The sequence below is a fragment of the Liolophura sinensis genome, chromosome 9 (genome assembly GCF_032854445.1).
Source record: "Liolophura sinensis isolate JHLJ2023 chromosome 9, CUHK_Ljap_v2, whole genome shotgun sequence".
NCBI lineage: Eukaryota > Metazoa > Mollusca > Polyplacophora > Chitonida > Chitonidae > Liolophura > Liolophura sinensis.
Window position 1 is genome coordinate 9,963,386 of NC_088303.1, and position 15,320 is coordinate 9,978,705.

A 15,320-nucleotide genomic window follows, 5' to 3' on the forward strand; every position below is an offset into this window, starting at 1 on the left:
GAAATGTATAGGTGGAAGTACTACAATCTTCCGATATATTATACAGGTTATTTGAATGTTGTTTAGCGACACATACAGAAGGCTTTTTACCTGTTAGGGATATATGGACAAGGTGACAGTGAGGTTTGGACAGTACCTGAATGAGTGCCTGAGGGCAAAACCAGGTTGGGCAACGACTCTGGCAACATTTTCACGTGCACAGGCTTGCACACTACGTACTGAGAACAAGTTCGTTATATTGCACAAATTGAACCTATACCACTTCGATTGTTGGGTTTTTTATCAACTGTTGTTTAACGCCAGACATACGGCATGTATCATATACGACAGGTGGTGGGAATCGGAGTAAACCACGCATTGATATTGTGAAACATCCTGGTTGCAGTTGCACACCTTATACCAATGAACCACGCCTCGTCATTATCATACGTCTCCGGTATCAGTGACTAAATGGTATAACTTCAAAGTAGTCGCCTGTTAGAGATTCCGATGACCGGGTAATTAACTCGGCGAACTATACGCGTTATGCTATTGTTACGAGGACATTTATTTATTTGATTGGTGTTTAACGCCGTTCTCAAGAATATTTCACTTATACGACTGCGGTCAGCATTGTGGTGGGAGGAATCTCGACAGAACCCGGTGGGAAAACACGACCATCCGCAGGATGTTACCACACCTTCCCATGGATTACACAAGAGGAAGTATGAGGACATCCATTATGGATCAAAAAAAATTACAAGTTGATGCGACATCTTCAACTATTTAGTTTCTAAATTCCAAAATCCAATCAAATGTCAGTAGGTATGAATATTAGGTAGCTAGGCCATATGCACAAAACTTCGGTCTATACAATTCGTAATTAATGATTCGGTATCCGTAATTACAAATTTGATGCAAATTAATTAGGAATGACAATTGTGTCATATGGATAGCATTATTATGATTTACATCTAAAGGTTAACGCATGTAAGTTGTTTTTACGGATGTTTACCCAGTTCATGTTTATGGATTATTAATTTTTAATCACAGCTTATTATCCGTATTTAATAAATATTTAATTATAATTAAAGATTTATTTTATTTACTTATTTGGATGTTGTTTAATGCAATACTCAAGAATTTTTTGAGCAAATACAAAACACACACGTTTAAGAAAACATAATTTATATTCCTTTAAAGTTATCCCATATATACAAATTCCCACAGTCACTGTAGATACAAAATGCAACATTTACAAAAAATAGGGCTATTTAAAAAAAAAACACAGAGCTGTTCAGTCTATATATATATATATATATATATATATATATATATATATATATATATATATATCTTAATGCTTCAAAAAATGATTTATGTGTAAAATATGAAGTCCTTCAGAAGCCTATGCAATTTACGAATCTATATGCCTTGATGAAGACAAGAGTAGGGCACAACATTTAATAAGTTAAGGGTAGATAATCTGGAAATCTGTGACTGGCACACCCTCTTCAACCATGCACATGTTCTTTTCGTCTTTCTCTTCAGAATTAAAGCTTGCTATCAACATATACACAAATACATGTAATTTTTACATATAGTCCTTCATCTACAGCACTTCTGGTTGAGCTCATCTCAGCATGTTTACAACAGCATGTATACAGCTGTGAATTTAAATAATGATCCACACAACATTTTAAGGCATCATGTGATGTGAATGGTCGAAAACTCACTGATTTATGCAGAAATTAGGTAAATTTTATGCCCCCCACCCTTTCCCAAAGATCCTCCCACTCAGACAGTTGAGGACACGTGAGGAGAATGCTGGCAGATCAGAGATACTGACAGACTACGTAAGTCACTAAACAACATACTGTGTAAAATATTGTATGCATATTGCTGACCAGTGTGTTATGGTCATACAGGTACAGGCTGCGCATAACGGAAGCAAAGTGAGCACCCAGTTCACTCTTCTCTCTAATCTACGTTGAGCGTTGGTAATGGTGTCATTCTTCTAGGCGAAAGGGGCAGAAAAAAATTTTTTACCAACTGTTTTATACACTTCTGCTAAAAAGAGCTCAACTGTGGAATTCCAAAATGATGTTATAACAAAGGAGGGCAGACTGTTAGTGTGCTCTTCAGTGAGACTTGTTTCCCTGTCTGCAGAATGCTGTGAACATAATAAACCAATTACCGATTTTTCCATTTATCTAACACGCGGATATGTGAATCCCAAAACAATAACATCACCTTCAAACTAACATCCTTAGGTTATAATGTTTTTCTCGGGTTCACAAATCCACGTATTATCTGACTAGAAAGTCAATTATTGTACAATACTAAAAAGTTAAAACCATCTGGTCAGCTGTTCATCACATCTTCAATTAATCTACCCTTTCATTAAACTTCAGTAATAACAAATAATAACTGACATTAAAACCAATACATGAGCTGCTGAATACATAATATGGCAAATATATAAAGAGAAGCAATGTACAAAAATAGAAGTAAAATGCACTGTTCATCAAGGAAAAAGTGACACTTCACGAGAGCAAAAATAAAAACTGAGATAGCCTGGCAATGGTGTGCAAAAAGATCAAGAGCTGGGACAGTAAAATGCCAAGATTACACTATACAACAAAAAGCAGAGAACCATATTATTATTGATTCAGACTATTATTAATAATTAAATTATGACATCACAAAACAAGGTCCTAATGGAATGTTACCTGTGTACCCCTGCACTGGATCTTTCTGTTCCACTGGATCTTTCTGTTCCACTGGGTCTTTCTGTTCCACTGGATCTTCCTTATCACACCAAATATTAAGTCAGTTGACCTTACACTGTTCATTATGTCCTGGCATTACACTGAAACTTAACATGAACTAAAGCAACACATTAAACCAAAGAGCAACATTATTGTTTTTGAATGGTCAAATGTGTCCTTGACTTAGAACTTTGAAGACAAGGTCTACGGCACTGATGTGTACAACAGGTTCATGGCCACTGAGGAGAAATCAAATGGTGGCAACTTTGACATTCAGGCAAAAACACCTTAAAATCACAGACATCCCCTATGGGATTGATCACAGAATTATGACTGAACATACCACATAAATGTATTTATATGGCATATTCTGGAATAAATAATTCTGTTAACAATCCAGGAAATGATACTTGTGTTAAAATCCTAAAGCTGGTTTCTTGATTATAATTCCAAGTTCAAATTTGTCCAAGCATTCAGAGAACAGTGCTGAATGCAATAAATGCCCAGAACAAAAACAATTAAAACATTCACAAATTCTAAAACAAGCCTGACTTTTATAAAAAAAAAACCTTGGATGGCCAGAACGACTGTACAAGAAATGTTGGTAAAAAAAAAATTAAACTGTTTTTGTGGCACAATTGCCTTTTTATTTTTTTTTTGGACCCTGTGGACTAGAATATGATGTATAGGATTGCTATTCCTAACATTGTCACCTGTCTCATTTGCATAACAATAAGAGCTAGCATCACTAATGTGCATGACATCTCTGGCCTATACCATCATACACAATACCACAGCAGCTACTAAAGCTACATTTAGAATACAACTGAGAGAACATTACAAATGACTGCCAACATAGAACAATAAAGGGTTAACAACCTTTCCAACCTCCATTTCATAAGATGTAGATATCACTAATCTGGATCTGTATTAACTACTCATAATAGAGCTATAACCTAAGCTTCAGCTCAGTGGCATAATAGGAAACCAAGTTCACACATAAAATAAGCCAAAGATTTCAAATTTGGGGGGCAAATTAATTTTAAAACAAGACATCAATGTGTACACATTCAAGCATTAATTTTTGATTCACCATCATAATATTGACCTCAGGTACCTGTAAATCACCCATCACACACAGGTGTGATTTCACCTATGTGTAAATCACCCATCACACACAGGTATGATTTCACCTACATGTACATCACCCATCACACACAGGTGTGATTTCACCTACGTGTAAATCACCCATCACACACAGGTGTGATTTCACCTACATGTACATCACCCATCACACACAGGTGTGATTTCACCTACGTGTAAATCACCCATCACACACAGGTGTGATTTCACCTATGTGTAAATCACCCATCACACACAGGTGTGATTTCACCTACGTGTAAATCACCCATCACACACAGGTATGATTTCACCTACATGTAAATCACCCATCACACACAGGTGTGATTTCACCTCCAGGTAAATCACCCATCACACACAGGTGTGATTTCACCGAAAGCTTACTATATAAATATGCACTTTCAGAAGCACATAAACACCAGAAAATTATACTTCTGATACCCACACTTAAGTTTTTCGGCTAAGTAATTAAACAAACTTTACAAAAAATTCCCTAAGTTGTCCTATAAAATGGATAATTTAGTCAGAATAATTAAAACCACGTATGACATGAGGGGTAGTAAATGTGTTAGGTTAGAAGTAGGATATCACTCCTTCTGATCACTGTTAATTACCAAAATTCATTCTATCCCCAATTATATATGAAATGCAGCAGGTCAAACCAGCCCCAGCTCTTTCTTGGTCAGTACGTGTACATTTAAGATTCTGATTATCACACCATGAATAGAGAATGTAGCCATATGGCTACATGACAAAATAACCAGAAACTAGCATGACCAAGACATCAAAAAATACATAAAAATGTTGAAATTAGCTGATTTTCAATTCCACTTGAGCACAAAACAACAGGTTTAGAAAAAGATGTCTGATAGATCCAAGCATTCAACCAAATTCCGTGCCATCCTAATTTAAAATTAGGATAAAGATATTTAATCCACATTTAACATAACCATAGCAATTAAATGGCAGAAAAAGTAAATTTTTGCCCTTCCAAACCACAAAAATTGACCTTTTTCTTCATGGAACATATAATTGTCTTTTCATTTGATCTAATATCTGATCAATGAAAGAAAATCAGATTGATATGCACCATTACTATTTCTGGTTAAAGCAAATAAAAATAAATGCTGAATTTCAAATTGATAATGTGACACTTATTTTTTCAAAAAAATGATACCTTTGATCAGTTTATGAGGTATAAAAATACTGCTGATGACAAAATACACTGAGAGAGATGTTAACTTCACATTACTGAAGAAATCACTCTTTTGAGTTCTTCTTACACCCGCTGCTCTTTACTATTGCTAAAAGTCACTAAAATCATGATGCACCTTTGGATGTTATTTTACTTTACTTACCACTGAGCTTATTTAATTTAGTGATGATATCACTGCTCAATCTTTATTACCAAATTGTAACCAAATCACAACTTCTTTAAAATACCCCTAAATCCATGAGGACTTAACACAATGATATCAATGTGACTAAAATTTGGAAATGTGAAAATAACTGTATTAGCTTAACACAGAAATCTTGCATCATTCAGCATATGAATGACAAGATGTTGATTGTGTAATAATGATATGTGATTGTTTACATTAAATGAAGAAGCTATGTGACCACAGGCATCTAAAATCACAAAAACAAAGTCACAGACAAAATGTGTGTGAAGCCTTCACAGACCCAAGGCACATATATGTGAGGACACATGAATTGGGATATGAACATGTTAATATGTGATCCACTGACGCTGTCATAGTTATGACTATATGAGTTTGGTTCCGTCTGTCTGCATGGTCCTTGCGTACTGTAGCCGATGCTGTAGCTTGTTGTGGTCGTACTCCTTAGCCTTGGTATAGAGCAGAACCCCAACTGTCACAGTAATTGTACCTAGTCCACTTAAAACTGTCACAGGATTCCCAAACAATATCACAGAGAACCATATGAGGAATGCTCGCTTTACTGTGTTGGCAACACTGTAAATGTAACCACAAACAACAGTGTTATAAAATGTAACTCACAAAACTTACATTAAAAGTTGTTAATTAACATAAGTTTAGTATTTGATATGTTTCTTTTTTCCAGTCTTAGAACTTTGCCTTAGAGTGCAACTGTGTCTATCAAAGATATAACCAACTGTGTCTCTCAAAAATATCACCAACTTTGAGGCAGTTACAGTATGAAGTTGTTACAGTGTGAGGCTGTTACAGTATTAAGTTTTTACAGATATAAGCTATTACAGTATGGGGTCATTACAGTATGAGGTTGCTACAGTATGAGGTGGTTACAATATAAGGTATAAGGTTGTTATAGTACAAGGTATGAGTTGTTACAGTATGAGGTTGTTATGATATGAAGTTGTTACATTATGAGGTTGTTACAGTATGAAGTTGGGATTACTGAGAAACACAAGATCCTTTCTTGTTTTGCTACCTGGTTAGACATCTACTTCTTAAAGGACATACCGCTTAAAGAAATTCAGATTTTTTGAGTTGGTTCAGCGAAATACAAACATGAGTTGCATTTGACTCCTGACTGAATTTTTCGCAAAATGTCCAATAAGTGAATTACAAGGGGAAATCTGTCAATGGTGTAAACTGTCTGCCCCATGAGATAAGAAAGCAAATGAGGCAGCACAGAGATCCCCACAATGCAACATTCCCTCATGGATCACACATTTATTGGCCTAAACATTATGATCATGTATTATAAAATATTCATAATTCTCAATGATTATGTGTAGAGGATGAAGCATGCAGCATCACAGGCTACATGAATTCAATCCAATGCCGTGTCTCATAATTGAAGTTAGCTGAACGTCTACACAACAGGTGGTGCTACAAAGGGAGACAAATCAGTTAACTATTTGTAGATGATGTTTAAAACTGCAGCAAAGTTTTTTTTTGTCATCGGCAATACATGTATGTCCCTTTAACATACATCTGGGCTTGCACTTAACCAGATTAACTTACCTGCGAGTGACGGGCGTAAACCAGATTAACTTACCTGTAAGTGACAGGTGTAAACCAGACTAACTTACCTATGAGTGACAGGTGTAAACCAGATTAACTTACCTGTAAGTGACAGGCGTAAACCAGACTAACTTACCTATGAGTGACAGGTGTAAACCAGATTAACTTACCTGTAAGTGACAGGTGTAAACCAGATTCACTTACCTGGAAGTGACAGGTGTAACCCAAATTGACTTACCTGTGAGTAACAGGTGATATGTAATCCATCAGCACATAGGCCGTGATGCTTTGGAAATGGAAAAATATGCCATTTAATATAAGAACGGCAAACATTGTGCTATCAAAGGATTCCCGAGCTTTAGGAATATCCAGCAACATTGAGGTGACCGGAAGCTGGATGACTATAGATGATAGGCTTGTGTAAAACTGCAGCTCAGCTGGTCTGTTAACATAAGAAGAAGAAGGTTTTCAAACAAAAGGCTCTCTACAAGTACAAAATATCCGTAACATATTGGGCATTTAATCAGAATTTATCCATTTATTGGCACAGAGCATCAATGTTAAAAGGGCTCAACAACTCATGTTCATCTGTGCATATTATCATTTATGTAGCTTACTGGTTTTCACACTGCATTTATTTATTTGAGTGTGTACGATTCCAGCACACAATCTCCCTGGCCAAGCGCTAGTGTAAGATTCCAACACACAACCTCAATGGTTAAGTGCTAGTGTAAGATTCCAACATACAACCTCACCGGTCAAGTGCTAGTGTAAGATTCCAACACACAACCTCACCGGTCAAGTGCTACTGTAAGATTCCAACACACACCCTCACCGGTCAAGCGCTAGTGTAAGATTCCAACACACAACCTCACCGGTCAAGCGCTACTGTAAGATTCCAACACACAACCTCACCGATCAAGTGCTAGTGTAAGATTCCAACACACAGCCTCACCGGTCAAGTGTTAGTGTAAGATTCCAACACACAACCTCAACGGTTAAGTGCTAGTGTAAGATTCCAACACACAACCTCAACGGTTAAGTGCTAGTGTAAGATTCCAACACACAACCTCAACGGTCAAGTGTTAGTGTAAGATTCCAACACACAACCTCACCGGTCAAGTGTTAGTGTAAGATTCCAACACACAACCTCACCAGTCAAGTGCTAGTGTAAGATTCCAACATACAACCTCACCGGTCAAGTGCTAGTGTAAGATTCTAACACACAACCTCAATGGTTAAGTGCTAGTGTAAGATTCCAACACACAACCTCACCAGTCAAGTGCTAGTGTAAGATTCCAACACACAACCTCACCAGTCAAGTGCTAGTGTAAGATTCCAACACACAACCTCACCGGTCAAGTGCTAGTGTAAGATTCCAACACACAACCTCAACGGTTAAGTGCTAGTGTAAGATTCCAACACACAACCTCAACGGTTAAGTGCTAGTGTAAGATTCCAACACACAACCTCAACGGTCAAGTGTTAGTGTAAGATTCCAACACACAACCTCACCGGTCAAGTGTTAGTGTAAGATTCCAACACACAACCTCACCGGTCAAGTGCTAGTGTAAGATTCCAACACACAACCTCAACGGTCAAGTGTTAGTGTAAGATTCCAACACACAACCTCACCGGTCAAGTGTTAGTGTAAGATTCCAACACACAACCTCACCGGTCAAGTGCTAGTGTAAGATTCCAACATACAACCTCACCGGTCAAGTGCTAGTGTAAGATTCCAACACACAACCTCACCAGTCAAGTTCTAGTGTAAGATTCCAACACACAACCTCACCAGTCAAGTGCTAGTGTAAGATTCCAACACACAACCTCACCAGTCAAGTGCTAGTGTAAGATTCCAACACACAACCTCACCAGTCAAGTGCTAGTGTAAGATTCCAACACACAACCTCACCAGTCAAGTGCTAGTGTAAGATTCCAACACACAACCTCACCGGTCAAGTGTTAGTGTAAGATTCCAACAAACAACCTCATAGGTTAAATATTAGTGGTCTGAAGTGAAGGCTTTTAGTCCAATTCCATACAAGAATAACTGACTACAGCAAAACCTTGAATCCGGTTTTAAATGTTTTCAGATCATGGCAGACAAAGGCATGGACAACTAATGAGTGTGAAGAATAAATTACACCTAACAGTCTGGGGCCATAACAAAGAAAGTATCATAATAGAGTTTTTAAATTGTGAATTAAGTTAAAAAACACTTAGTGGATTATGTCTCTAGACATTAAAGGAGTAACGTTGATGAATGTTAAATCATAAAATACTTACGTGTATCTATATTTTTCTCCACTTATTAATAATTTCGAATAAACATTTTGAAAGCTGTAATAGAGAAAAAAGGACCACATTCATACATGTTTAATTAGAAACATAACCACAGTTATAAAAATGAAATGGTCAGAATACCACTTCTGCACTTGATTACACCTGATTTTTTTGTACATGTACATCCATGAATATTAACCTGGCTAGACCTGAACATGATGCTTCTCACATATGAGGCCAATGTTCTATCCCCTAGGCTTTCAGTCATAACTTTGCTGTTGAATAGTAAATGAAATATTCTTGAGTACGGTAAAAAACACCAATCAAATAAATAAATACATAAACTGAGTCACAACTGTCTTGTGATTTCTGTCAAATGCTGATATGAAATTACAATGAACATACAGTATATCACAAAGATTCTGAATGCCTCTGGTCATCGTTCGTTTAGTACATTTATGCTTACATGTAGTCGTGAGAAATAATACAGCCTGAAAAGCTTTTGGCAAACATCACCAGTTAAGGTGATCTGTATATAAACTGTTCAGGTCATAAATCTACACGCCTATGCGGCTTGTTGGTAAGTCCTACTCTACACAAGTAAAACTGCCTAAGTAAGATGTCAACTGTATTCATTTCATTATCTGACTGGAGTTTAAAAATGTTTACAAGAATGATCACTTTCTCCACGATCACTGCAAAATAAAGCCTGGGTTCTACAGACTACAGCTACTAGTGTTTAGTGTATACTGAATACTCACCACTCTGTTAGGTTCGTTGCTAAAGCAGCCATAAACCCTTGAATATTAAAGCTAAGTTCATATAGAGAACATAAGGCAAGGCCCCCCATGATTGGAACAAGGGAGACAACTGTCCATGTGCCTGTGTACTCTCCTATCACAACACGAGATATGAGCACAGTAAAGATGGGCGCTGAGCTCTTCACAGTTTCTGTGAAGGACACAGCCACAAATTTCAATGCCACCAGTCCTAAAATCACAGTCAGGAATCTACAAGGGAAAGAAAATGGTGTCAATCACCTGGATCAGGAAAATCCATTAGCATCAGAACCCCATGTATGAAACATGTTTGAACTCTTTTACCACTAAGGGTAAAAACCACTTCTACTGTATTATTTGACATGTCAAAAATGTTAGGTAACTATTGTGGGATCACATTACCTATAACATGGACATCTGAAAAAAAGTTTCCAAAAAATGTTATTTAGAGAAATTCATACTACCTTGGTATTAAACTTACTTGTTGTTTGCACCAGACTAATTTAGCATATAGAATGCAATTTTACTGTTTGTCTGGAGCCATTATCCATATCACAGTGCAATGGCAAATACATGTATCCTTAGCAAAGAATACAGTAAAGGTAGTTTCTAATGCGAAAATCACAGTCTGTATTCGTTCGCCCTTGGCATTTGCATCTAGAGAAACACTGGTGTAGTTAAGGTACCTCATTGTGCCAACAAGCATCATGTTTTTCCAGAAGTTGGGTGGTTTTCCGTCCCGTTGAATGGGCACATACATGCCCAGAGGGAGGTACATCTGCAGAAAGCCAAACACCGTGGTCATCACCATCTGCATCGTACCTAAAACAGGAGAATTGCATCGACTGAAAATACAATGTACTGCAGTCAGTTTTGCTTGTTCTTTTGTGTTGTAACTTTTTTAACACAACATATCCAAAAGAAAATAGGTTATTTAAGGACAAAGATGGAATAATGTAAAACATTACTTTAATGCAGAGGTCAATCTCAGTTCTGATATGGAGTTTTCTAGTGGTAAAGTGACATCATCAAGATAATATGAGCTTGGTCATGAATGCCACTTTTCGGCACAGGACTGAAAATGGATGCATGGATGTGAAAGAATAAATGATAAATGATTATGGCTTAACGCCACATCGGCAATATTACAAACATATCTTGGCAAGAACAAGGTGGATGTGTAAATACAATAACTACCATGACAATATCCATAATCAAGGACTTTTTTTGTGGATAACGTTTCATTCCTGTACATACCTGCCCATGTTAAAATACAGTGAATTACACTTCTACATGTATGCCACAAAATGATGGCATCATGTTACAAGTGGATGTCACAATGTTGTTGTAACTCTGCCACTCGAAACTCCCGTAACAACCTGTACCATTGATTTATTTGACTTCTTTACTTGATTGTTGTCTGAGGCCGTACTCAAGAATTTCTCACTTATACAACGGTGGCCAGCGTGATAGTGGGAGGAACCCGAGCAGAGCTGCCATCTAGATTACCATGTTTACTGAAAATATGCCTAACTACTTTGTGGGTGATGAATAATCACACAAAGTATAAATAAATAAAACCCCTTATCAATAAGCACTGATACATGTTTGTTTAAATTTTCTGAAAAAAGTAAACAGATACCTAACAGAGTTGGCTCCCCTTTTAGCGTTGAGAGGATGTACTTGTTGAGAAAGAGTGTGCAGGCGCTGAAAAGATACCAGAGGATGAGGAAGAAAATGGCTCGTATGTTGCACAGACCCTGTTTGTGATCACCTTCATCATCTCTGGCACTGCTGGATTGCCTCTCCAGTTTGGATTTGGACACATGTCCACTGCTATCTATGTGGTTCTGTGATACTTCCATCACTGTTGACGGATTCACTTTGGTATAGGATTCGCCTAACGTGTCTATGGTCATGTTCTCATCATTGCTCTGTTGCATTGTGGGATGGATGTCGGTGTGCATTGATCCTGATTTGCCAGCAGAACCTTGGCCATGATCGCTCATCTCTTAATGTTTACCACATATGTTGAACTGTCACATTGATATTAAATATTTCCTGAGGCAATCCGAGATGAAAACACTATTACACATAGCAACCAAACTAACTGAAGCCAGTATAGAACACAGCAGGCTCAAAATCATACGCCCATCACTCTCATGCCTGCAGTAATTCCAGAGTTGATCTGTAAGGATTGGGTTGGGGAAGTCTGTCAACTGAAAACAGACAGAAAACAGAAAAGCTCTCAGAAAAATATGAAACCTCACCCCATAGACAATATCAAGCCAGAGACCACTTTTTTGACACTACACAATGTGCATACTTGTGTACCTAACCTAGTCTTATACAATATGACTGTGTTTTCTACTGTAGTTCTGACTTAACACAAAGTCATATCTCCATGTTTTTATGTTTCTGGGAGAAAACTACCTACCTCTCAACAATGACAGCATGCTCAAACCTAGCACTGGGGTAAAGCCAAATAGCCAAGACATCGATTCCATATCATGGCAGAGAGAATCAATTTGCAGTACCAGTCCAAAATATGGTACACCAAGCTATAAGTGGAATACAGCAATGACTTAACATGCTCAGGCCCTTTCTAAACTCATTAACAACTAAAAGTATTTATCCATACATGTGTCTTTTCTAAGCAGATAAATGCATATTACAAACACAGATATGGTAGCAAAGATTACCAAAGACCTCGTCTGTAGGAGATACATCAATGCAAACCTTCACCGCAATGCATAAAGTACTGAAATTGTGAGTTTGGTAATTTACGGTAATTAACATACAGAGCATCAGGGATGGAACATTCACCTTGTGTCATTGTGCTTTATATGCATGTATAATGTCAGGTCAATACATGCTGTATTTTTTGAGATACCACCCCTAACATTTTGTTTACTATAAGTCAGGAACCCAGAAGCCTCTCACCAATGTGGTCGCTCTGAGTTCAAGTCCAGCTCATGCTGGCTTCCTCTCCAGCCCTTTATGGAAAGGTGGTCAGCAACCTGTGGATGGTCGTGGGTTTTCCCCGAGTTCTGCCCGGTTTCCTCCCACCATAATGCTGGTTGCTGTCGTGTAAGTGAAATATTCTTGAGTACGGCGTAAAACACCAATCAAACAAACAAACAAACAAAGTCAGGAATTTGGTAATTTACAGTATTAAATATGCACACACTGTATCAACAATGGAATATCCCCCTCATGCTATTGTGCTCCACATGTGTGCAAATTGTGAGCTCAATAAATGCAGTACTTTTTGAGGTACTACCCATAACATTTTATCTAACACAGATTCAAATATGTGATACATCATGTCGGAATTCAGTAATTTATGGTATTTAATATGCACACACCGAACCAACAAGGAAATAACCCCCTCATGCTACTATGCTCTACATGTGTTCAAACCCTGATCTCAATACCTGCAGTATCCTACTATTAAGACACCATCCTAATCACTTTGTTTCACATTACTTTCATTGTTACTGGACGCCGCTGCCTATGCTCAGGGTATGACATAAGCTAAAAAGTAAAACTGATGCTTCCAGAAAAAGGTTGGAAAATTTTCACACCTGGATGAGATAAGAAACAAGTACCATGTTTTACAGTTTCAAAACACTGGCTTAAAACAACAGCACTTTGCCATAACAGAAGAAAAGGTTGATTGGGATTGACTTCTTGGCTATCTGGCTTTACCCAAATATCAAATTTATGATAGTTTAGATGATATCCTGGAAGTGTACTGTTGTTGTTGAGAGGAAGCTTTAGCCCAGGACTAAAAAGACATGCACATAAGACTATGTTAAGAAGACATGCAGATATGACTCAAAGTCAGAACTATATAACACAGAGTCAGAATGTATAGAACTAGTACCTAGCCATAGCTGGCTACTTCAGCTCTTCTCTTCATGCTGGATTGGCAGAGTATTATAGCCACAGTGGCAACTAATGATATTTAAAACTGTGCACCATATGACGCCAATTGTCAAGACCTTTCTCAAAAATGGGCTGAACTTTAACTCAAAGTGACAGCATTGGTAACTGGCTTCAAAATCAATACGCCGTGCTGGCAACTAACCACTTGGCCATGAGGGCCCAATCAGCCCGCACAGTGACAGGTCTTCACATATTTGTCCTTTCTGGTCATGAACCTGGACTCTGCGTGAAACAATGTACATTTTACCATGATACCCTGCCAGCCCGGTATAAAGAGAGGAATTGAAACAGGCAGACCAGTCGTATGCATAACTCTTACAAAGTACTAAGTATGTATGTATGTATATATATATATATATATATATATATATATATATATCGGGTGGGCATAAAAAAATGGGCTGTACTTTGACACTCAATATCTCTGAAACCCTCTTACGTCAGCTTCTAAAAATTAACATGCTCAAAAGCCATTATGTCCTCAGTATACAGACCAAATGTCAATTTCATCCTTTAAAATTTCTGTTCATGGCACCAAAATCAAAAAAGAATCAAAAACGCATGTTCCAGACATTTCAAAATAAAGTTCTATCTTGTTTTACTTAAGAAGGTGATCAACTGGTTCTCCATCTTCTCGGTAGACGGTGCGCAAATGTTTCTTCCATGAACTGATCGAGTCCTGAATCTCCTTAAGGGTAATTTTTTTCCAGCAGTCCTTGATGCGTGTCACACAGGTACAGCGCACGCTCTGCTCATGACACCTGACAGGTGATGCAATGTGGGTCACCGGAACGTGGGTTTTAGAGGCTATGTTTTCATTTTAACCTGTGTACAGCCTACTGAAGCTATCACCTAGAAAATTGGTCAGTATATTAACAAAATCATGCCATTTGAATGTCATAAGTTTTGAAAGGGTTTGAACAAAGGATGATGGGGCAATGCAGCACCAAACTACGGCCAATTTTTTTCATGCCCATTCGATATATAGCACGTCTCGAAGGGCTAACCTGGGGCTAATAAATGCCGCGAGTACTCTACGCTTGGACATTGTTGTTGGAAAGTCCTCTGCCATTTGTTTATTTTTAAAAGACACGCTCACACTTACCGAGAAATGTAGTGTAGTCTGAGAAGTCCAGAACTGGAATGTCTGCTTAAATGACACGATCTGCACCTAAATCATTGATTGAATGAATACGACTCGTAAGTTGTAAATAAATAAGCAACAATATGCCGGTGTGAAACGAAAAAAGCGACGTGGCAACCACGAATAAAGCCGTTGTCGAGAAGCAACAAGCTTATCGAGCTGAGGATATTTTTTAAACATTAATCTTACCGCTTACTGTGAAACGAGACGATTCTGTAACAATACTGAGCGATGAGAAGACAAGTTTTGGTCCATGAACTTTTCTGATCGACTCGACAGGGTAAGGTCAACAGCAACT

At 37.8% G+C, this 15,320-nt stretch overlaps 1 protein-coding gene across 1 annotated transcript; it reads right to left on the minus strand.

Annotated features, from left to right (window-relative positions):
* Positions 1-5,094: 5,094 nt before the first annotated feature.
* LOC135475472 (solute carrier family 35 member E2A-like) lies at positions 5,095-15,301 on the minus strand. The gene is made up of 8 exons (XM_064755382.1): positions 15,212-15,301; positions 14,984-15,049; positions 11,570-12,146; positions 10,614-10,749; positions 9,910-10,158; positions 9,152-9,205; positions 7,101-7,304; positions 5,095-5,866 (listed from the first exon to the last, which is right to left on the minus strand). Exons 3-8 carry the CDS (start codon positions 11,934-11,936, stop codon positions 5,656-5,658), a joined length of 1,221 nt encoding a protein of 406 aa, XP_064611452.1. The 5' UTR covers positions 11,937-12,146; positions 14,984-15,049; positions 15,212-15,301; the 3' UTR covers positions 5,095-5,655.
* Between the last annotated feature and the right edge of the window lie 19 nt (positions 15,302-15,320).

Bases quoted from the DNA above. Each gene is read 5' to 3' on its own strand.
- LOC135475472 (XM_064755382.1), bottom strand. From the start codon at position 11,936: ATGAGCGATCATGGCCAAGGTTCTGCTGGCAAATCAGGATCAATGCAC. The intron at 10,750-11,569 runs GTATCTGTTTAC...CTCCTGTTTTAG, and splicing joins AGGGGAGCCAACTCTGTTAG to GTACGATGCAGATGGTGATG. The intron at 7,305-9,151 runs GTAAGTATTTTA...TTATGTTAACAG, and splicing joins GGAGAAAAATATAGATACAC to ACCAGCTGAGCTGCAGTTTT.